This window comes from Passer domesticus, chromosome 7, assembly GCF_036417665.1.
Source record: "Passer domesticus isolate bPasDom1 chromosome 7, bPasDom1.hap1, whole genome shotgun sequence".
In the NCBI taxonomy this organism is placed as follows: domain Eukaryota; kingdom Metazoa; phylum Chordata; class Aves; order Passeriformes; family Passeridae; genus Passer; species Passer domesticus.
In genome coordinates this window covers 55,537,404-55,561,861 of record NC_087480.1, presented here as the reverse complement: position 1 = coordinate 55,561,861, position 24,458 = coordinate 55,537,404, and the positions used below count along the sequence as shown (strand labels likewise).

General features: G+C 40.0%; 1 protein-coding gene across 7 annotated transcripts in view; it reads left to right on the top strand.

Moving 5' to 3' along the window:
* The window catches only part of LOC135305308 (BEN domain-containing protein 5-like), an 876,852-nt gene that overhangs the window by 442,046 nt on the left and 410,348 nt on the right, over positions 1-24,458 (top strand). For 5 of the 7 annotated variants that reach the window (XM_064428809.1, XM_064428808.1, XM_064428812.1 and 2 more), the window contains one exon: positions 23,781-23,820. In XM_064428809.1, the coding sequence (XP_064284879.1) occupies positions 23,781-23,820 (40 nt within the window). The remainder of the gene's footprint in view (positions 1-23,780; positions 23,821-24,458) is intronic. The other 2 variants (XM_064428810.1, XM_064428807.1) reach the window with 1 other exon arrangement.

The following is a 24,458-nucleotide window of genomic DNA, read 5'->3' as shown; positions in this document are numbered from 1 at the left end:
TCCACCTTCATACACCTTTGTCAAAAGTTTTGCTAGTTACTGAGCTCACAAACTTATGCTGTGTTTGCAGCACACCTATCTTCCAGAACAGTACCTTGGGTTTTGCCTTTCTTTTGAGGGGAGATTTTTCCATTCTTTTTCTTAATCACTAACAAATTGTTTGCACAAGATCTGCTTATGCATCTCAACTTTTCTTCTTGCCTGTGCATCCCAGGAGCACAAATGAGCCCCTAACCCCAATGCTGAGCAGGTGCCACACAGCAATTGTTAGATGCTGGTGCTAATGAATACAGGTACCTGGCACAGGCAGCAGTGCTGGATTTCAAGCTGCTGGAGGTGATGACTTTAGAGGCACAGAAAGAAGATCAGAAATTACAAAAATACCTCCATTCCAGACTGTTGGGAAGAGCTCTTGTTTCTTTCATGCCTAATTCAAAGAATTTACCCTGTTGGATGTGTGGCAATGTTTGTATCAAGAGTTCTTCCTGTTCCTTCAGGAGTCTCTATCCCTTATGTTTCTTCAGATGTGTTCTTCAAGCTTTGTCTTCTCAAATACCTGAAGTTAATTGGATTTCAGAGAATAAACAGAGCAAAATGTTCAACCCTTAACCTCCTTTCGTTTTGTTATCTCTCACAGAAGTTATGTCCATTAATGCTAACTGGCTCTCTGATTCAGAAAATCAGCCTTCTAGAAAGGTATTATTTACAAGGTTATATTTAGTACATTTGAAATTCATCTGACTTGTTTTGCTTGTTAGTTCTGCTTATGTAATGTGGTTGAAGTATTTCAAAACTCCTTTCCCTATTTTTAGATTTTTCTTATTCTATAGCATTGCTTGCTAAAGGGACTTAAACTAGAAATGGGAGGTTTTGCCTCCTTTCTTTACAACTGCGTTGAGAATCTTCCTACAAAGATTAAGTTTAAAAAACCTAATCCAGAAAGAAGCATCAGCAGCTGGATGGCTCAGGGAAGTTGCTGTCCTCATGTGCCTTCCAGGCTTTACAAACTTTAGGGTGAAATTAATTTCATCTGATGACAAACCTTAGTTAAGAACTTGTTTGAGCTGCCAATTTGGGCTCTTTCTAAATTGCTGGTGTGTGCAAGGAAACTCTAAAAGATGATTCACTCTCCCCTAAGACATTTATCCAAGAGAAGTAAAAAGATTCATCCTACAGAAAGGATTCTATCCATCCATTGATATTAAAGAGAGACGAGATAACTAACTTACACTAGATAGTTAGTTTCTAAATATCCAAGGCTGTGAACCTCAGTCAGTGTATGACACATGGAACATCCACACACAATATTACAAAAGTTGCTCACAATGCAAATGTGTGCACCATTATGCAAATCAGTGCACCAAATTGTTTCTGAGCAAGAAATACAGCTCAGCTTCACTTGGGCTGCCTCAATAACAGCGAGTTTCAGTGGCTTTGGCATGGCAGCAACTTTTGAGGGAGAAGTTCCAGATGTGCCCTTATCCCAGTCCCAGGAACTTTGGTCTCCAGTGGACATTTATCACCTGCTGAGCATGGTTTTCCACAAGTGTAGAATTCACTGTAAAGACGAACACAAAAAACAACAACAAAAAAGTATTGATTCCTGAAAAATGCTGAAAAATCTTGGCACTTAAACTTGCTTGTAGTTTACAATGTAGGGGTACAAATTTTGAGGCTTTGTGGGTCTTGTTTCTAGACATTTTCTGAAGATGCAGGTCTAGAACCATTTAAGTGAGTATTTCTCCTGCAGTCTTTAAAGAAGTATAAGAACAATTTATAAAATGTTTATTAAAAGTAGGTGCTTTTTTTCCCTTTTCATGCCCAAGAAAAGTCTTATTGTTCAATCTCTTTGAGTAAGTATTTTAAAAATAGCCTGGTTGTAATATATTCTATGTGTACTTGGGATCAAATGCAATTTCTTCTTGGAGATTTATATGTAATTATTTTATCCAGTCTCCTTCCCCCTTTAGCAATCTTAACGGTGCCCAAGGTTACTTTAGACCAACATTGATAAAATTCATTCTCTGATTAAAAAATAGTCTGATATCAAAACTCTATGTACACTGTAGACTTCCATTGTTACAGAGTCCTTATTGTCTTGGGTTCATAGGCTGCAGTCTCTGGAATATTGTATTACTATACAGCTTTCTGTATTCTCTTTCCCTCTCTGCATTTTAAAGAGTATTCATAAACCATCATTTTATTGATGTCATTTGAATACCAAAAAAATTGCAAATTCTTCTAACAGCAGTGGATACTAGAAATACAGCTATTGCTCAAAGGCTTCCTTTAAGGTTCCCTGGTTGTTAGCAAAGGAAAAAAAAACCCAAACAAAAAAATCAAACAAGCAAAAAAAGAATAAACCCACAAACCAAAAAAATTCCCTAGTATTTTAGAATTTTCTCTCCTTTAAAACAGTTTAAAATATCCTCCTATCTGTTCTTGCTATTATATTTATTAATGAAACCATATAATGTCTAGAACAGGTAGAGCACAGTGTGAAATTAATTCCTTTAGATGGTAAACTAGTAACTTCCTGAAGATTACACGAGAAGTTTATGGCAAACCCAATAACAGGAAACCGATATTTTAGACATGGTATCATCTACTGCTGATATAATGAGCCCAAAGTGTCCTGTGAGAGAAGAAGGGTATTGTTCTACAGTGAGAAGAAATAAAAAGCAAGGACTGATTCTGTTACTTTCTGTCACTAAATCAGGATTCTATTCAAGTTGCATTGTTATTAAATTTGAATGAAACTAATTATTAAAAACTGAATTTTTTTTTTTTAAATTTAATGAATCATCACTTAACCAACTCAGCCCACAAAAGAACAACCACTGTTTTCATTGGGAAGCAAGCAGTCAAATGATATTACTGATTTAAATTTAAAGGATTGAAATTGCAGGTCTAGAATTTTAGCAGACTTCAGCACCACTAATACATTTACTGGGATTTAATGTGTGAGCACACTAGAGACAGAATGTGCAAAAGAATAATTCTGTCCCAGGCAAAAGGACCAAACAAGAAGTATGTTGAATTTGTTAAAGGGCCAGCTCAGTGTGCTGAGCTCCCCGTTGAATGGATGAAGAAGGTCATAAAAAATTCCCTTCCTACAACAGTGCTCATAGCCAGGGATCTGAAAACTTGTGTCAAAGTGTTTTGTTGCCACTGAACAGATCCGTGGTGGGGGGAAATTAGATGCTGAATGCATTGAGAAAGGGACTGGATGCTCCCACAGCAGTGCAAGGCTCCAGCTGGGCCAGTCGCAGCATCTCTGCTTGTGCAGCAGGGTCTTCCCAAGCCCTCGGGAGCAAAGCTCTTTCTAGGAAATGAGGGGGGTGGCAGGAAGAAGGGGGTGCTGGAAAATCACTGACAGCAATTTCTAGCAGGCAGAAGGGCTTAGGAGAGCAAGCAGCTATTGTTAGAGAAAGGAGCAGCCACAGCCAGCAGGAGACTGAGCAGCACTAATCACTGCTAAATCACTGGAAGATGTCCCCACTAAGCAGAATTGCCACCCCTGCTAACCAGCAGCCATTGACATTAAATATTGTGGAGCTGAGCTCGGCTCTCTCAGAGGCATGCTGATTAAAAATGCCCTGATGGAATGGTGTGTACAGTAAGAAGTGGTACTTAGTGTTTTGTCTTCATAATGCTTTAAATTGCTCTGTATCCCCACAAGGTATTTTGCCATTCTCCATTAAAAAATGGGCAACTGAGTTTCAGAAGCACAGAGCTACTGCAGGACTCCACCAACTTAATTTTGAGTTTGAGGATGCTCAGATAATTTTTGAAAGGGCCTGAGTTTGCATTGTTTGACAGGCAATAGTGAATTCTTTTTCTTTACTATACCTGTTTCCAAACTCTGACATTGTCTCTTAATACTTCTTGCTTAACATAAATTAGAAGTTATATAAAAGACCAGAAACTGTTCCTCCCACATCAGTGCTAAATATTATGGTTCATTGTTTTGCGCATGCTGATTTATGATATCACAGCAGTAGCTCCATATAGCTCTAGAATGGATTTTCACATCATGTTTTGAAATTCTTTGTATTTTTAGGACAATTTAATGAAGTAAAAAATTATTCCAGAGTGAAAATGTTTTCTGCAATCAAGAAAAAAAAAATCTGGTACAATATAGGAAAGCAATTAAAACAAACAAACAAACAAAAAAAAACCCAACCAAAAAAAACCCCAAAAAAGAAAAAAAAAAAACAAAGAAAGAAATCAAAACACCTCATTCCTGATCATAGAATGATGCTTCTGAAAAAGAGGAACTCAGTGGGAGAGTTTTTCTTTCCTACTCTCACAAATGCTTGTGATACGCCCTGCAGTAATGCCACTTTCTTTGTACATTGGGGAACTTTTAGGAGAAATTGAAAAATAAATAAATAATGCTCTTTTTATTACTGAAGAAGGTCACATTTTGATTTTGCCTGGCAAATATTTTGAAATAGTGTGGGCCAGGGACAGTCCTTTATCCCAGATATTTCAGGGCTTTTATTTAACACTGCAGTATCCAGAAATCTTTCATGTGAAGTGAATGTCTGCAGCAATAGCCATAACTTGTTTGATACAAATGGAAATTTCCCCTTTTAAGCAACAAGAAGTCTGCCTGGGCTTAAGATGCCAGGGAATGGTCTTGTTTGTTTGTCCCTTTTTTTTTTATTAATATCTTAGATTTGGAAAAGCTTGTGGAGTCCTCATGGTGAAGGGGACATCCAGAGCCTGATCCAAAACTTCTCCTTTGAATGGTACAAGAAAAACCCAGAGCAGACCCAAAGCAGTATTGGCAGTCCTAAGAAGGAGCTGTCTCTCTCCAAAGCCACACGTGTTTTGTTTCTCTTGAATCTGTAGAGAACTCCCTGAGGCTTCAAAAGAGAGACAGGGTAGGGGAAAACATCCCTCATCCTCCCCATCACTTGACTCCTCACAATGTTACAGAGAAGCTGCCTCGGGAAGAGCAGTGCTGGAAATCAATATTTGATCAGATCTGCTTGTGTTTATTGACATAAAAGAATATTTCATAGAATCACTGAGGTTGGAAGGGACCTTGGGAGATCATCTAATGGATGCTTAATGTCAATAAGTGTTTTCTAATTGGATTGGTCCTTCTCCATATACAGGAAGGGTAACTGTGGCTGCAGGCAGTGACAGGGCTGCTGAGCAGCCTGTGACAGCTGCTCCCAGTGCTGCTGGGAGACACGCACTTTTTGGCAGGCTCAGCACCCACACTGCCACTGGAACAACTGGGTTTAGAGCTCGCTTTCCTGGATTTTACATGATATTCACCTGAGGTGCACAGCAAAATTCTTCTGCTGCAATTCCGGGGTTTGTCCTAATGATTGGCAAAGCAGAGAACAATTCCATGTAATGAGTCAAGGTGAAACATGACATTGCAGCCATGATCAGTGAAATCCTGGTAAAATGGGCACTCATCTTCAAGGTGGTTATTATCACATTACCTTAGTCAGGCCTCTCTCCAGCTCTGGAATTCTTGTGGAGTTATTATCAAATTTCACATCTCACAAACACCCAGTTCAGTACCTGGATGTTTGAAAAACATATTTTACTCTTGCATAAAACCCTCTTTTCATTAATTAATTATTATTACTAAATGGAGATCCTGCTCCAAGAAAGAGATGCATATGACCACCCCCCACCACGATTTTGCTATTTTGAGAGCTTGTTGATAGGCAGTTTGCAGGTGGCTCAGAAGGTGACTCATGGAGAGTGTTTCTTCTATCTCCTGAAAAGGCCAGTGGCTTCTAACCAGGTTTTGGCTGCATCCCTCACACAGCTGCTCAACCCCATTGCTGCTGCAGTATGACCCAAATTCCAGAGTAACAATTTTACTTACTTATTTTTGTCTTGCAAACCCAGTGATTATTACTGTGCTTCTACCTGGAGTAATGCTCTGTATTTTGAGAGAATACTTGAGAACATTTTTACAGAATGAAGATGAATAATTAGATTTTTTTGGGTCATTTTTAGGTATTCATAGTGTTTCTTTTGACTGTGTTTATATTTACTTACAAGTAATTATTATAGTAGATTGCAATAGTGCTTCTGTAGTACTTGGTCATATTCTACGTATATTTCTGTAAGTACATTACACATTATTGTCTGATATCTTCTGATTATATCTTCTCTGCAGCCAAAGCTGCACTGCCAACTTGGGTAGAAATATCCAGTCTGGCTTCCAACTTTCTTGAGTACATTGGGGGAGTAGCTGGAGCAGAATGGATCTCAGAATGGGCTGGAAAACTCACTAATATCAGGATAGCATTTCCTCCAACAGGTTACAAATTATACTGTTCTGATGCTGTTGAGAATGGGGAATAATTCATCTCTCAGAGCTATCACTGCATATTTGTTATCATGTATTGCTATAGATAGGTGATTTCCATAACCCTATTCATACCCCATGGAGTGGAAACGAGTTTATCAAGGCATCTGTAATGAATATGTGAATGCTGTGGGGAGGGGCAAGACAGGACAGTGCTGAAAACAAAGGGAAAAAAAGACAAATACTCTAAGCTTTGGATGGTAAAATGCCAAATGATAACAGAATATTACATGTTTTGTTACCAGAGGTTTTCTATGAGTTGCTTAATATTGGGGAAGGGAACAGATAAGCACATGTGAGGGAGCTAGGACGACGAGCAATAAAGCAGAAAATAAAAAAGGTTCGAAGAAGCAGAAAGTTGCTTGAAAACTGATTTTATAAAACATGTATGGACACCTTAAGAGATCAAAATGGCTGTTGAAAGTGAAGCTGCAAACAGGAACCTTTCAGGGAGGTTTTTCTGCACGCCCAGATTCTCGTGGCTGTGTTCTCACTGCTGTGGCACTGCTCAGGAAAAGGCTGCTGGGTGTCGGGACACTCAGACAGGGCTGCTGTGCCTGCACAGTAAATCCAAAATGTCTGACATGCTCTGCTCGGGCTGCAGGGAAATAACTGTACATTACAGCCTGCTTTGGAGGATGGGATTGCTTTTTTTCCAATTCATTGAACAAATGTGTTAAAAGAACTAAAATGTGATGCTTTGTGTTTTACCAAAACTACAGGGAAATCGCTTTTTTTTTCCTTTTCTTGTCATCAACATATTTTCTTTATTCATGTAACAGTAGGTGTCATTTTTTCTTTAATTATGCCCTGCTATCATATGTTGCTTTTATTTGTTGAGGATGTTAGTTTCAGGGAAAATAATTTAGACAGTTCCATTTTTCAGGCAACAATACACGAAATCCTGTGCTTACAAATTGCAATTAGATAAGAATTCTTCTTTCCACAATCAAATGTGGCAGTTTCTTACTGGAAAGTAATGATGAATCAAACTTATAGTGTAAAATGGGAAGATCAAAGCATTCAACGAAAATGTAATGAAGAAAATACACTTTTATGGCTTGGCATTTTAAATGTCCTCTGTTATATATCACCGTGGCAGCATGCAATGGTATAAGTCTTTCTTTAGGAATGAATACAGATTAACACAGCCCCATTTTCTCTGCCAGAATTTCCTTCCTCTGATGATGATATTTCTCTTCCCCCCCCTCCACCCACATACATACCCCTCTCTTCCCACCCTCAGACCTAAAAGTATTTTAAACATGTTTAGCCTGCCAACAAGTCTTTGCTAAAGGTTTTTGTAGCCTTTGGTAATGACTTCTAATTTATGTGACTAATTATCCCAGGATAAATAGAGATGAGGTGCTTTAGGATAAGGCTAATCTGCATGTCTGCTGGAAGCTTGAATGGTGCATTTTATGAAGATACAAAACTCAGCAACTCAGTGAAATTAAGGTTGTGACAAAAGGCTGGGAAATTCAAAATGAAGGCAAACACTTCTCTTCCTGAGCTGCTGCACTGGGTGCAAGAAAGGCACTGATGACTTGTAATGAAAAGAAACATCACTCCAGATTCTGGAGGTTATTCAGGTAGCCTGGACAGATTTTGCCTATACTGTTTGCACAGATATATTTTCATAGAGAATTGCATCATTTGCCTGTCTTCACCATGCACCTTTTTGCATTTGTGTTGCCTTTATTCTTTAAATCCTCGTGGTTTCCCATCTATGCCCACCTCACTCCAGTTCACACCACCCTAACCAGGCAGTGATGGATGTAATTCTGTGTGTACATACAGCAAAGCACAATCTGCACAAAAAACTTAGTCTAACACCTCAACACTGCATGATGTTCTCCCAGTTGGGGCAAACTGATGCTGGTAAAAGAGGGAAAGAACAAAAGAAAGGAAATACAGCAGCCTTCTTGCTTAGCTGAGCAGTTCGGTTTTCCGAAGAGCTCTTGAATTTAGAACTTGGTCCTCCACAACACCACGTACAGTAATGTACAAGTACTTTAGGTGGTTTAGTCTCATTTTCAGAAGTGATTTGAGGTGTCAAAGGATGCTTTTCAAAGCCAGTTGTAGGCAGGTCCAGTGCTGGGTTCTGCACATTTCAGAGCTCTCAGCAGCTCCTGCCCAGCCTCACATTTTACAGCCACGGTCGGTTTTCACCTGCCAGGGTAGAGAAGGACAATTCTTGATTGTCTTGGATCATGTGGCCATGCCTCCCATCCTTACTGGCCACCTTGTTGAGCTCCTGGAACCTCTTAGTCCAGGCTGTTAGAAAAGGCCACAATTCCAGGATGTGCAAAACGTAAAAATACTACTTTTATTTAGAAATGTACTGAAAATGCTGCCTTGCTTGCTGAAATTGCTTTTGGAAACATGATGTCTAACTCTTTTCAGAGCCTACAATGCAGTGCTTAAGACATCCAGAGCTAAGTTGCCCAGAGCAGAGAGAATGACAGATTACTCAATTCCCTTTTCAATTACTTAACCACAGGATCATCATTCTACTTCACTCAAATTGTGGTATATTGATTTCTGTTGTGACTCAAAAGATTTTAATTTTTAATAAAAAGTTAGCATGATATTCTCTTTATGTGTATAAATCCCGAATAATCTACCCTTTGCAGACAGGGTATTTAAATTGAAAGACCCCATAATATCTGTCATGTTTATAAGGAGCTCTCCCTGAGTTCACATAACCAGCACCCTGTTGCTCATTTCCCCACAGGACAGCAGTAACACAAAAGCCTTTGAGGCCTGGATGGGACAATTATAACATAATGAACTTTAAAATTTCAATAACCCTTACTAAAAGTTGCTAAAAAGCTCCCATTGTAAAAATCCAGAGTTTCTGAATATCAGGCGATGTAAATTACAGAGAAGCAAAAGGAAAAAGTTATCCAAAGCCTTTCCTATATTTTATTAAATATAAATAAATATATATATATATGTATGTACATATACATATACACACACACGCATATACACACACACAAATATATATATATATATGTATGTATGTATGTATGTATATATATGTCATATATATGCCTATAAGGCCAAATTAACATGAATGGGTCTGGGGTTTTAGTACAATACTAAAGAACTTGGCTTAAATTGCCTGTAGGTTGTGCATACTGACCCCAAACTCCATTTTACTGAGAAATGTGGGAACAGCTCAGGTGAAAACTGATTTTCTTTCCTTGGACATCCCAGTCCCCAGGTAAGTGACAAATTCAGGTGTAGCACCCTGCCAGTGCAGCCCACACTCAGGGCAGGGCCCCTTCCCAAGCCATCAGCAGCTCTTACAAACCCTGTGTAAAATCCAGGTAAAAATCTTCTGTACCAGCAATCCCAATAGTGATAGAAATTTTCTAGATGTTTTTTTCCATTTGACAGCTTCCGTGGAAAAGCTGCACAGTGAAACTTAGCCTGAGGAAATTTCTTGGGGACCTTCTGTACTTTCTGGCACACTTCCCAGGAAAGGACTAATCAGAAAAAGCCATTTTTCACACTTGTTCTTTGGCCTGTCCTCTGTGACCTATTTTCTTGACTAATCCTGTGATTTCTATCCCAACCAATGCCAAATTGCTTTTGTTTCTGCCTGCTCCTGGCCATTCCTATAACTCTTATCTCCCAGCAAGATTTTGCTCCCAGCAAAATGTGGAATTTTGAGTGGTTCCTCTTGCTCCAAGTAATCTTCAGAATCAAGGGACAGAATTCTTCAAAATTGGGGATTTGTAGAATGTAACTCCAAAATTGAAGAACAGCAGCATTTTATGTATGGCTGAATGAAGACTTTTGGGCAGCTGAGGTCTTCTCTAGAAGATAAAATACACTCACGCCAAGCCATGTGTGGTGTGAGGTTTGTACTCCTGGAAGCAAAGAACCCCTCGTGAAAAGCTTTTCATGATGATCCATGAAGCTTTTATTTTGTTGCCAAAAGAGGGAGCCCTGACAGAATTCTCTCTGCTCTAGCAATAGTTTTGCTTTTGGGATCTGCACATTTGAAAAAAGCTCTGAATATTGTTTTTCCTACAAAATTTGAGGCCTTTTAGGTTTAGAATAAGTTTATGGATAATGTCACAGATAATGTGAGCTGTGAGTTTTGCCCTCTTAGGTTTCAATGACTTCAGGGTACAAAGAGAGAAAATAAGCTTTTAATTTTCAGAATTATTCAGCTGGCTATCATTAAGTACACAATGCAGCTTCATTAAATATCATATTTTAGCATTCCAGTGTTAGAAATAATAATCCTGCTAAACTGGACAATGCTTGCTAGGCACAGAACTTGTTTTAAGTGGTACATGATTTTGTGTATTGCAATTTGTGTTCCAGGTTGCCTTATGTGAGCTGAAATTGCCAAAACTGGTACCTGATTCACCTCTCAGCCACCCCAGAATGATATTTTTATTCTGAAATACTGAATAAATTCTGAAATTCTGAGTGTTTGATATGGGTGAATAGGATATCTCCAGTTGCCTGAAGATATAAAGGGTATTAGTGCTGGGTTTTTTGTAATCACTTGTAGAAAGTAATCCAATAAATTTTGGAGGGTTTTAAGGATTATGCAACTTGCTACTGATTTTTACCCATGGACTAGGTTTGAAGCAGATAGAGAAAATACAGGCACTTTTATTAGTGTTTATCTGCAGAGGGAAAGCCTTTGTCTTGAGTTCTGCAAGAGACTGCAAAAACAAATAATAAGTTTACCAGAGAGACTCGGTGAGTGTTGATTCATGGTTCACCCTTACCTCTTTCTGAGCTTGAACTGGTTAAAGGAAACTCTGTCATGAGAAATTGCAAGTATTTTAGCTGATCTCTGCCATCTTTTCTGAACCTGTACTGTTCCCTAGACTAGTTCGCATTTGAAGAATTTATTTTCAATGCAATGGTTCCTCTGGCTCTGTGGCTCCAATGCCCCATTTGGTATTTTCTCTGTTTTGCACAGAAGCTCTCTCTTCCTTTGGGATGTGGTCTGAGTGGTTGTGACAGTCCAGCCTTTCTTATCTCCCCCAAATCAAAGCCTAATTTGCAAATAAAGCAGATAATTGGCCAGTAGAATTTTAAAAAAATACTTTTATTTGATGATTTGAAAGGTTTTGCCTTGGTATTTTTTGATGCAAAATTAGAGGCTCCAATCTGACCTGTTTTATTGAGATTTTGATGCTTAGAATCATTCTCAAAAATACATTACTACCTAAAAATTATTTGGGTATCTAATTGACTGAGGTCAGTTGTTGAAAAATGTCCACATCCTTTCTCGTGACAAGACCTGGAGCGTGATGTAGCAGGATTGTTAAATCAGAGCAAAATCCCATTTTAAATGCATATTTCTGATTTGTTGTTAATCAATACTGTGTTAGGGTTGCTGTGGGATTATTGTACCCTAATGGTGGTGAGATTCAGAATAAGTGCAAGGAGTAGATTGTCTGAGATAGGAAGGATAACATTTAGATGTTCACTTCTTTTTCTCTTTTCCATTAAGTTCTTGCTGTTGTTTTGAACACTATTAACATTTCCAGTGTACAGAAACACTGGGGAGACTTAGGGCAGGAGATAAGTTGATTGCAATCAAATTACATGATAAAACAGAAAAACAAACCCAGAAATAATTTTAGGCTTTTTGTTTTAAAAAAAGAACATCCAGAGTTAAGATTGAAATAGCAAAAATGGGTGTTTCTGACATTTTATGGATGCTCTGCATAGGTAGTGTGCCTCCAAATATTGGATGCTCTGAAATACCATATGGGCTGCAATTCCTAAGCAATACAGCAGATGTTTTAGGTGATCAATTCAGAACTCACTGGCTTTGTTTAGCTCTCCTCATTCCCAATTTTATATGATGTGAATGTGCCTGTCATCATAAGTAGAGGAACAGATCCATATTTAAAAATCCGTGCATAATTCAAAGTTGACACAGTAGCAATACTAAAACACTCTCCAACCTAGAAAATCTCATGTTCCTCAGAGTCCAAAACACCTAGTTAGGGAAAGCCATGGCCAGCAAAAATTAGCTTTGTGTGGCTTGAATCAAAACTTAACTATTCTTTTGAGTTTAGGTTTATTGTGCGAGGCAGATGAAAGCTGACAGTTCTGATTTCTTTGCTGATCAGAGGGCTGGGGGAGCTGGTTTGTTTGCTTATTTGGTTTTAAGAAAAAATTCATCTTATTTCTATGTAATTGGCTCCAAAGCCATCTTCCTAATGGCCCCTTTTTATCTTCAGTTCTCTTAACACTTTCTTCTCTGCTGTCCCTTGCTTTGCCAGTTCCTTGTATGCAAAGTGCCTTTTCTGCCCTAAGATCAATTTCTCTTTCTTTTTCTTTTCTCCTTTTTTCTTTTTTTTTTTTCCAAGGAGCTTTTTAACAGTAATCCCCAATGATTTCACTTAGTTTTCTGCTCATGTGGGCTGGAAATCTATTCAGGCTTCATTAAAAAGCTCATTTAAAAATACTGATTCTATTGTATTGTCTGAACCATTTAGTTTATTTATTTGGGGATATAAAAGATGTGAACTCTCATATTTTTTTTCCAGCTGTAAATTAGCACAGATATATTTCTGGTGGCTGAAATAGCAGACAGACTTTCTTCTGGAGTGGTCTGTGGGGAATAAACTTTTCCCTGGGGAGGCTGGGACTGGAGAGGGCAAAGCTGAGCTGGGCTCCTGCATCTCCTCCATAACACAAACCCACAGGACCATGGCAAAGGGAGCCACATTTCAGAAGGAAAAATGTTCTCTGTCATCAGTGCCCAAAAGAAAAATTTAAGCTCACTGAAAACAAGAATGAATCTGACACCTAATTTTGCCACTATAAATTAGAACATTTACATTTGTGTTGGTCTTTCAAAAAAATTTTTTTAAAAAACCCTGAAATATTGCTGTCTGACACAATGGAGTTCAGGCTAAGAACAAGGATAAATTTTCCTGGCATTTTCACCTGTAGAAACTCTGTTCACCTTTCCTGCAACTGTGAAATTGATTTGAAATGATGGACTGATGCTTCCCCCTGAGTTATTCTTGACATACCACAGCTTTTTTTGCTAACTGAAAAATAGGTACTCTTTGGGGAAGCAAATTGCTTTTCCTAACACTGTGTGTAAATGTTGTTGCAAACATCTAGATAATTAATTTTTAAGGTTAATGCTCAATGGACGTTTGGAAACTCTTGGATTTCTTCTAAAAAATGAAGAATGTAAATAAGGGCAATAGTAACAATTAAAATACAGAACTATCTATTTCTAAGAAAAAAATGGAAACTTCAGAGTGACTCACAAATCATAGGTAAACATTCATATTTCAAATTACCCAGAGAAACATATTTTCTGTGCAGCCCAAAGGACATGCTCTGTCTCATGACAGAATCACCATGTCCTTGGTTAAATGTTTGTTACATGTGAACAAATCTCAGCTCCTGTCCTGTGGGGATCTGGTTCTGAGGGGCACAACCTGTCCCCAGTGTCTCACCAGGGGGAGCTGGGGAAATTCAGCCTTTGGCTGGGCTGGACCCTGAAGGATCTCAACATTTGTGATATAAAAAAATGAGCAGTTTCATTTTAAGATTGGTTAATAGGGTGTTTGGTTCCCTCCTCTCCCCCAGAAGGTCCTCATGCTCAAAGTAGTGCCCATTGTGCCAGTCACCAGATTTTTCACGAGTGTGTGCTCTGGGTTTTTTAAGCACCATTAGATGTACATCAGGCAGCAGGTCCCCAGTGAATTGCTTATAGAACAACTGTAAAAGAGAGATAATTGGAACCAGTTAGCAATGAGGCTAATGAAATGAGGGTTTCAGACCTCTTATCTCTCTTCAGCTGACAGGACAAATGTTGTCCCCTGTTTTATTAGTCAGAATAACCTGACATGGACTGAAGAGAGGAGCAAACTTGTAATATCTGGAGGGCCTCATTTTGCTACACAAGTCTCCATCTGAGGCTGCTCTCAGGCAAACTAATGCAGCTCGGTGATTTTGATGAACCAAACTTTTATTTTCTCCTTTAATATAACCTAACATATTATTTACAACACATATAACTGTCTTCAACTGCTGTGAATAAAAATTCCCCTGGAATGGTTTTCACAGTTTAAAGCATCTGGTTGAAGGATTTGGGCTTAAAATGCCAAATTTAAAAACTAAGATAAAACTGTCCCAGTTTAGATGTGTAGAGTGAAATGCTGCCTTGGCTCCAGTAGCTTCCATTTGGCTTTTTTATTAACGATTCTAGAGACACCACCCATTGATTAAACACAAATTACAGTAGATAGTGTACAAAGGCAGAGTGACCCTGGGAGTGGCTGTAGGGAGTCCCAGAGCTGCCTTGGCAGTCCTTAGGAATTTTGATACCAGTTGCAGCCTGACTGTACCTTGTTCCACAAGTTTGGTGCCTCAAGATACTCAGCTGCAGGAATTAGTGATGATTTTAGCACATTTCATAGGAAAGCACAATGAGATTACTTCAGAAACAAATGAGAAAGTGATGGGTCTGTTTGGAAAGTCAGATTGTTCCTTTTACCTTCAGAAAAGCCCACGCTCATTTGTGCCATTTGACTTCTCCAGACAGTGCTGTCATGGGCTGTAATTAAATAGGCAGGTTTGGGGAGAATAAAGATTGGGATGCTCTGAATCATTTGTTGAAGTGAATATGACAAGCAGTGGTCTGGTTTGGAAAAAAAAAAAATTGTTTGAGCAATTGGAAAACAACTCACTGCCATGGATTGTGAAAGGAAACAGACTCAAACTGAAATTAGATGAAAAGCTTGAAATTAGATGAGACCAAAATAGTTGGACATATAAATTTATATATTTGTCCATACATAATAGACTATAATTTAACTTTTTGATGAAATTTTTATCATGTTGCCTTGACTTCTGTACAGCAATTAAGAGACATTATACAATATGTGGGGGTTGCGGAGGGATTTTCAACAATTCTCCTAGTTTAAATGTGAAAACACAGAGTTATTCCCCCTTCCCTCCTGCCTGTCCCTATTACAGAAAATTCTGTGGCTGTAATGGTGCTGTGGCAGCCTGAGCAGAGCTTGGAGGGCTGGAGTCAGTCACTCTATCAGTTAAAATTTCTCATGTTTCAGAAATTTTCCCAACATCTTCAGAATCTGAGGTGTTTTTTGGGTTTTTTTTCCTAGAATTCCCTTTTTTTCCAAACCAGTAATGCCTTTGAACCCAAGCCAGTCTTCTCCCCAGCAGTGTCATGGCTATTCTGGTATGATGGCAGTTTGTTAAACTTAGTATTAATTGACATGAAGAGAATAGAAAACTGCTATTGAACTGCTACTAGCTGGTAGCTAAGCTGCTTAGGTCAAGCATGAATTTTGGAACTTAAGTCCCAATTTGAATAAATATTTATTTAGGCATAGAGAGCAAAAGAATGTTTGGGAGAAACAATCTGTGGGTTCAGAGCTCAATTTCAAGGTCCAGATGATGGCCATGAATTTGTGTCTCCCTTATGATGTAATCACAGGCTCCTACAATTGCATGTTTAGCTTAAGTTGGGGGTTAATCTGTCCTGTTATCTAAACCAGCCCATAAACAATGGCTGGTCAGTCAATATCCCATTACTGGCATAGGTAGATATGCTTGTTTCTAATTAAATATTCATTGTTTGTTGCTTCTCTCCCCCGGCCCCCCAATAAATGGTGAACTTTCATAATTGTTTTCAGAAATGCTGCTCCTTTCCTGGGTAAAACTTAATGTAAGACAGGAATCACAGCTAAAGAATGGCAAGGCAGTGCCTGGAGGGATGCGTGTCATGGAGAGATTTTGGTTGTTAATGGCACTGTGTGGGGTCTGTACAGTTTTTCCTGCCCTTATTTACTCTATTTTTCAAAATAAATAAATCTTAAATAGAAGAGTTTATTAGCTCCTGCTGCTTACTATGTACTTTAAAACATAATCCGTTGTTTGTGGCATTGCAATAATCTCTATAGGCATTAAGTAATTGATGTCACAAGCACAGGATTATAACCACAGCTCTGCAATTTACATAGTAATGCAAGAAACTATGAAAAACCTGCGTGGCAGTGTTTCACCAAAATAAACCCCTTAGAGTGCTGAGTTAAATTGTGGAATGAGTAGATCCTGAGCCCTTGCTATGTAAGCACATTTAAAACATGTACAAGCCACCTTTTTTTTAGTGCAGCTAAAAAAAGTCTTGATCCCAATCTGGATGTGGGGCCAGACCATGGAGAATGGGCCTCTCCTCTCTTCTACCTCTCCTCTCCTCTCCTCTCCTCTCCTCTCCTCTCCTCTCCTCTCCTCTCCTCTCCTCTCCTCTCCTCTCCTCTCCTCTCCTCTCCTCTCCTCTCCTCTCCTCTCCTCTCCTCTCCTCTCCTCTCCTCTCCTCTCCTCTCCTCTCCTCTCCTCTCCTCTCCTCTCCTCTCCTCTCCTCTCCTCTCCTCTCCTCTCCTCTCCTCTCCTCTCCTCTCCTCTCCTCTCCTCTCCTCTCCTCTCCTCTCCTCTCCTCTCCTCTCCTCTCCTCTCCTCTCCTCTCCTCTCCTCTCCTCTCCTCTCCTCTCCTCTCCTCTTCCTTCATTTCTTGCAGGCCCAGAGCTTTTGGGAAGGAGCAGAACAAAGACGTTTGCTACATCATACTTTTTTTCCCTTAGTTAAGAGGCTTTCTGCTGTCACAGCTTTTATTGGCAAAGTTATGGACCAGCTCATTCCAAAGCAGTTCCTTCCTGCTGCCTTACTTTCCAGAGATGACATAGCCTCAACAACTTTTTATTGTAATTGTTAATTACACACTGAATAGAGAGGTGCCTTTTTTGGATTCCTAGTGGCTCACTATGAATCTTGTTACTACTTTATGAGAGATGCATATGGAAATAAGACAACCTATAGATGAAGCACGAGTAGATGTCACTCAAGAACATGTGGAAGAGACCATAAATTTGTGGGGCCCATAGAGCTGAGAGTGGCTCCCATGGCTTGGGCAATGATCTACAGCTTTTGGTAGGAACCTGCTCACCAAGGGGCTGCAATCTTCTCCTTCTGCCATAGGTTTTACTGACTGTGTGCTAAAAAATGGCTTTTCCACCTTTTCTTAACCTTTGTTGTGTTAATGTTCACTCTGTGCAGCTTTGGAGCACAGCAGGGCTGTAAGAACATTATGTGTGGATCTTCTGCTCCTGAGACAAATAGTTCAAGGGGGAAGAAGGAGAAGTCTCAGCCACTTGTTTGACAGTGCTTTGGGAAAGTGGAAGGTACCATGCATCACTGGTTTTGAGAAAGAAATAGGCAAGTGTCAGGTATTAAGTAGGAGATTATGTGCGCTGGAAGAATGAGTAAAGTAGCTTAAAGGTTTGGCACTGTCTTTCATTATTTGGGCTTGGTTTTGATTCTAAACCAGAATTGAGTTACCACATATTGCAGCGATCAAATACCTGCAGAGGTCACTGTCAAAATGGTTTAAAATGCTCATTACAGTTCTTAGCATGAGCAATAACATATCCCAAACCACTTTATAAATGTTCTTCCACACCTATATTATCAATAATTGATTCCACAGGGTAGACTACAGCAGATGCAATTTGCTAAAATCCCAGTCAAGTGTCAACAAGCTGACTGGTTCATTTTATCATTATACCAGGAAACTTTAGCAGCTAATCATGAAGGAGTACAAAATGTGAGATCTTGTTTCATTATGTGAACAAAAGTCTGTGATTTCATGATGGAAAGAAAAGATTATTGCTCAGGATCATGCGGGGTGGGGGGGAAAAGACAGCTTTAAATAATCAAATTATCCATTTTTACAGGATTTGAATTAGTAGTTTTTTGGTATCATTACTTAAATCAAGAGTTTCTCCTTGCAGGTAGCTCTTGCACTCTGAAGGGAAAGAGGTACAAGTAGTGAAACTTGCATTTGGGGAACTAGGAACTAGGCAGATACTCTTTTTCCCAACACCTTCCTTCATCAAAGCCTTCCTTAAAAAATTATCCAGATGTTGATCAACCTGAGTATTTTTTAACCTGTCCAACAGCAGGTGGCAACAAGGAAGGATGGGATACAGCCTTTAACCTCCCCATCCTGCACATTTTCCCTCCAGTACAAACCATGGTGGTGCCTGTGGGCAGTCACATTGTGCCACCCAACTGTGCCACACTGCACACTTGGGGTGTCTTTGATCCTTTTCTGAACTGCTGGGTTCCTTCATTCCATAATGTGAGAGGACAGATTTCCAAAGCATTGGCATTACAGAGTGTGGCAATCACAAAGGCCACAGAAATGTGAAATGCACCCTTCAGTACATCTCAGCTTTATTTGTGATAAGATACACTGGTTTCAATTACTCTTGTGTCAACACAGTTTACAGAAAAGAAACACTGGTTTTGAAGTCAAGAAGAAAAGGTGCTATTAGTGACAACTTGTGGCAAAGTTTCCAGGAAAAAAAAATAACATTGTGCAATTCATTTCAATCTTAAACCCTCTGCACAGTAAATTGAAGGTGAGGGACAGACACATGTTCAAAACATACTCAAATTAGGGGGAAGAAATCAATAGCATAGACCAGGCTGGGTAAAAAACATTTTGGAAGACAAAGTCCTTGTGAGGTCCCAGAGAGTCAATTCCAGCTTCCTGTGAGGGGGTGGTGGCAGGAGCTGTCAGTAAGTGGGAACTGGTTTTGGGTTCACAGCTGCAGCTAAAACTGCCTACAGAGTGAAGGCAGTGAAAGGCACAAAAACAACAGGAGCTTTCTAGAGCTGAAGTTGATCTCAGTTCTGGGCTTAGGAATCTTATACGGAGATTCAGAGCAAGGCAGGAATAGATGGCCTTGCTGTTTAGACAAACCTCTGCTGGTTCCTGGGATGTGGATGCTGAAGGAGCTTCCAGCAGCATGTGTGGAATAGATCCCTGAGTAGCTGCTGCCAGCACCATCCCCACTTACCTGCACTGCTGGAGATGATATGCTGGGACAGAAGGCAGGGATAAGGATATTTTTTGGATCATGGCTGGAGGAAGAGTAGGAAGATGACTTTATAATTGCTTTTTTATCACTCTTTCTGACTATATTGACTTAATACTTGACACAGCTTTGGCTGGCAAGTAAGGCCCAGATACATTCAGAATTAGATACGACGAGGCTCACTCTTACATGAGAAGAAAATCATCGGTTGCTACAGAAACAGCTCCATATCAGTCTCGTGGGGCATCTTTGCATCTGGCTTTTTTTCCCTTCTCTTTTGCTAATCTGTAGATAAGAGTCAAAGCAAGTGCAGCACATCCCACATCTATATAAAAGGTTGGAGGAACTCTGCAGAGAGCAAAGTGTGAAAGAACATCTCATAGATAAGCTAAACTTAAATGAATGAGTTAATTTACACTCCCCCTGCAAATTTTTCCTAGTTTTGCAACTCTTGCTAAGTTAATTGAGGTGAAAATTAAATGACACCAGTCAGCAAATATTTTAAAGACCTCCAAAACCAAGAAAGAGAAAGGGAGTATTTTAAAAAGGAGTTACTAAGAAATAGGAAAAAATCTGAGGGATTAGTTAGCATCTGTGTCAAGAAAATTGCATCTTGCAATGGAATAATAATCCAGACTCACTTTTAGGGAAGTTGTTTCACTTGATAAATTCAAGAATTAGTTAAAAGTAAGTGTATATTATGGGTGAACAGGGACCATTCTGCACACTGCAGACCAGCTCACCAACAATGTTCTTAAACTGGTTTCCTAAAATGTAATGAATTCTTGATGCTTAGTAGATTAATATTTATTGAGTGAATCAATGCTTAATTTATTAAAAAATTGCCTTCCTTGTATTTTAATATGATTTATTACTCATCAGTGCTTATTGCATTAATTAAGGATTGTGTTAATTTTGTGGAAGTGAACACGATCTGCTGCAGGTTTGCTCCGAGCCCTGGTGCCTCTGGGTAGTGCCAGAGATGGAAACTGCTCCAGGTGGGAAGAGAATGAATCACCAGTGGCCTCTTCCTGCCCTTGGGATCTCAAACAGCCAGCAGAGTGGAAAAGAGGATGCTGCCCCTTAAGGGCAGGACAGGATTACAGCAGCAGCAGTGATACTGTGGTGATGCAGGGAATATTTCTGTTTGCCTCTTATAAATTATGGCTGATGCTGTGGGGATCATTTCTGTGTCCCTTGTGGAATGCCCTTTTGTCAAACGTGGGTGAAATCCAGCCTTAGAGACATGGGAAGCTGTCACCACTTTCTCAACCAGGGACAACACTCATCACATTTCAGGGCTCAGATTGTAAGAAATACTTGGGACAGTGGGTTGCCTGAAGATTGGGATGGTCCCAAGCTTCTCAGCAGGGGCAGGTGTTTGAAAAGTGGAAAATTCCTAAAGGCAGAACAAAAAAAAGCCAGACATCTTGTGAGCTGAGTCTTTCAAGAAATCTGTCAAAACAGGGAGAGGGTGATCATGCTGGAGGGGGGCCACAGCTGCAATTTGCATCTTTCAGCACTGAAGAAAGAAGCAAATACATAAAGCCCCACAGCCACGATTCTTCTGATGAAATTATTTTATTAATGGGTGTGACATTTGTAATGTCTCTCTCTTTAAATTCAAATACTGCTGTTTTTATAGCTGCTCATAAGTGAGTCTGTCTGGGTTGGTTTTTTTTAAAAATCCATCTAGTTACTAGGCTGCCTGCATCCAGCTGAGCCCTGGAAACGGCAGAGCTAGCCCTGAGATCTGAGAGCAGGCAGGAATTTCCGGAAAGTGATTGTGTCCATAATTAGGGCATCTTTGCATGTTTAAATGCACGATTCTGGAATGCATTCTGCTGTTTGCTTCTCTCCGGGGCTGGGGTGAGTGTACACAAACTTCCCTTGAGGAGCTAAATCAGAGAAACCTCTTCAAGGTCCAGTGAAGGTCAGAGCTGAGAATTTTTTCCTCCCTCTGTCACCAGGCAGGCAGGAATCACCGAGCTCCAGCCTGGAGCACTCGGGTGGAGCCAGTGCCAAGAACCTGGTGGCATTTCAAATCCCTTGCAGCAGTTAGGTGTTAGATGCAAAAGATCAATGCTGCTCCACCTGAAGTCAGAGAAATAACTTCAGCCTAAAGTTCAACATATACACAAAGATTTCCTGGATCTGGAATTAATTTGTTTTTTCCAACGTCAGCTTGAAGGCAGTATTCAAAGTGGAAAAAAAGTTACAAACCAAACATATGACTTGTAAAAATTTCATTTTATTTCCCATTTGTTTGACCTGTCCTATATGCTTTTGTTTTCCTGACACATCGAGCTAAGCTATTTTGGTTTTTCATTTAATGTTTATTTTTACCCCATTTAACAGACTCAAGTCAGGACTGGGGGCTAGTTGGGCTGCACGCCTTTCTCTCTGTTCCATATCTTTACATTTTCCAACTTTCTTTGATGCAGGATATTTATATTCCACCTTTTTTTCCTAGTAGAGAGGTTTTCACGGAGTATAGGCTTCAGATCCATAGTTTCTGCTCTAGCTGTTCATTAGGTATACAGCATTTGGAGTTCCAGTTGTGCTGAGAAATGTAAGCAAAGCTTTTGACCCAGTGGGGGCTAAGCTCTGGCATTTCACAGCTTTGTACATATGAATCAGGATTAAGGAGCAGGATCTATATAAAATTTAGCTCATTAGGAGATGTTTTGTCTCACAGCTCCCATTGGGAAGGTGGGTCTTGTGCTCACACACAGGATTTCTTACTCTGCTTTGCCTCTCCCAGGAAAAGAGGGGGGTGAGCAGGTGACACAAGGGAGCAGCAGGGTTTTCTGCTTCCTTTTACCCTGGCACACCTGGAAAAAGGTTTGGCATACACTGGATCCAGTATTTTAGACTAAAGCTTGAACACACTGCTAAGGTTATGCTCAGAATGACTTAGCAGAGTTAAGAGAACAAGGAGTACCTCTGGAAAAAGACAGATAGGAATTTTCTCTCAAGTATATTTTGTGTTGTGCCAGATGTAAGGAACTGAAGGCCAAGAAGGTTTCAGAAAATGTGGTTTTTTCAGCCTGACACCCCACTTGGCTTTCCAGCAGGCCAAATTTGCTGCTGTGCCCAACACAGCTCAAGTGTATTCAGTGGATGTCCAATTTGTCCATACACTTCAACCAGTGAAGCTTTACCACAGAGAAATGATGAGTTTGGAAAGGAGTTTCATCAGTCATGATTTCCAAGGAAGAGCACTCAGGGTAGGGAATACCAAGTCAATGTTTCCTCCTCAAGGACTTTCAGCTGTCACATAGGGAATACAGTGAGTGCAGTGATGAGAATTAGATTGGAAGATCAATAGGGCTGACAATAAATGAAAGTAACACAGACATTATTGAGCAAATTAGGAGAGAGAAATTAAACTGGACAGTATAATCTTCAATACCTGCTAGACACACTGATGTTGGGCAAAGTTAGGAAGAAGACAGTAAGTTGGAAAGTGCTGTGATGAGGGGGCAGCAGCAGTCTGTCCGTGAGATGGGGAAAGCCCTGCTTGTACAGAAAGTACAGAAAGCTCTCAGCAGAGAGTAAAGAAACAGAGAGTACAGAAAGCTCTCAGCTCACAGAAAAGTGGAAAAAATATGATAATGGTCCAGGAGCACCTGGATTTAAGTGGCAAGCTACAGAGAGACAGTGGTGGAGAGATCACTTGAGACTGGGAACATGGAGTAGGCAACAGGAGCATGGCTACGTGTTACAGGAAAAGGGAACTTCAGATGCACCCCACCATCACAAAGGCTTTGGTGGGATTTTTGGCTTGTTCCAGGCCAAACATTTTCCTAACTTTCTCATAGTAAGGGTTTGTTTACCCTGTGAAGTTTTGAAGCCATTCTAGAAACCAGTCCTCTGTGTAAACTTGATTATTTGCCATAATAACTGCCTGTACTTTGCTGCCTGTACACATATCCAGTGATGATCAAATCTGGCAAGCTTTTGGGATGAGGGATATCCGGTGGCAATGAGATCCATGGGCTGACTGCACTCAGAATGTAAAGAAGCTTTCCTTTTATCAGTCCTGAGTTTGTCTAGATCCTCTTGCATGTCTTTGAAAGGTTCACCCCAAGGCGATATAATTGTGTTTGATCACCTACAGGCATTGAGTCAATGATTGATATGAATAAAGAATTCAGAGTTGCTTGTCCTGGTTCCATGTCTTCTTCCCTGTGGAATCAGAAATCACTTTTATAAATATATCGGTCCATCTGTGCTTCCAGCTATCCATTTCAAGTATATGTTCCAAAAAAGAAATAGTAACACTTTATAAGCACAAATAAAAACACATTAAAAGGACTGAGGAAGGGGTTTTTTCCTCCCTCATAAAGTACATGTGGATCCCTTCCAAAGGAGTTACTGTGAGCCATGTAACTTGTAATTAATCCTGCTGTAAATGTCAGAACACTTACTTTGCAGGTCTAAGCTGACCCACTAAAATTAGTCCCCTTTTAACAATTCCTTTATAATTTGTTTTCCAGCAGAAACGGCGGCTTGACCTCCTGACAATAACCAGCCCTGGTAAGTGAGCTCAGCCGCGCCGCTCTCTTCTCTTTCCTTAAAGAGATGGTTGTCTAAATGTGTTTTTTCCCCAGTCTCTGACATGCAAAATGAAAAACACTGTTCCCCAGAAAATCTTTCACCTAATAACAAGTGACAGCTATATTGTGCTCGGCAAAGCCCCGGGCAGTTATCCGTTCACAGAGCTGCCTCTTCAGACCTTTACTCTATGAATTGGAGTGCTGATATTTCTTTAAGCCTCCTGGGGTTACAGTTAGTGGTTTATCTGCAGGGCAGATGCCCTCAAATTCACAAAGTGTGTTCAAGTATCACAGAAATGCAAGCTTGACTTTTCTTGGTGGCAAACAGGAGCAGTTTGGGGAGTTGGGAGATGGTGGCACTCGACATGTGTGGGAGGAAACACAAGGTCCAGGCTCAGGGCTGAGAACCCCAAAGTGGGTCAGGAAATATTTAGGTGGAATTAAAATGCCTTAAACTATCTGCTTCATGATGGCTTTTGTCATTTACCTGTCAAGGAGATAACCCAAAATTTGTTCTTATTGGGAAAGTGTGGGGCTGTGGCAAGAGTGAGTTTTGAAGGTCTCAGCACCACAGTGGAAATGCAGGTTGGTTCAGTTGTGCTCCTCTGTGATCTCAGC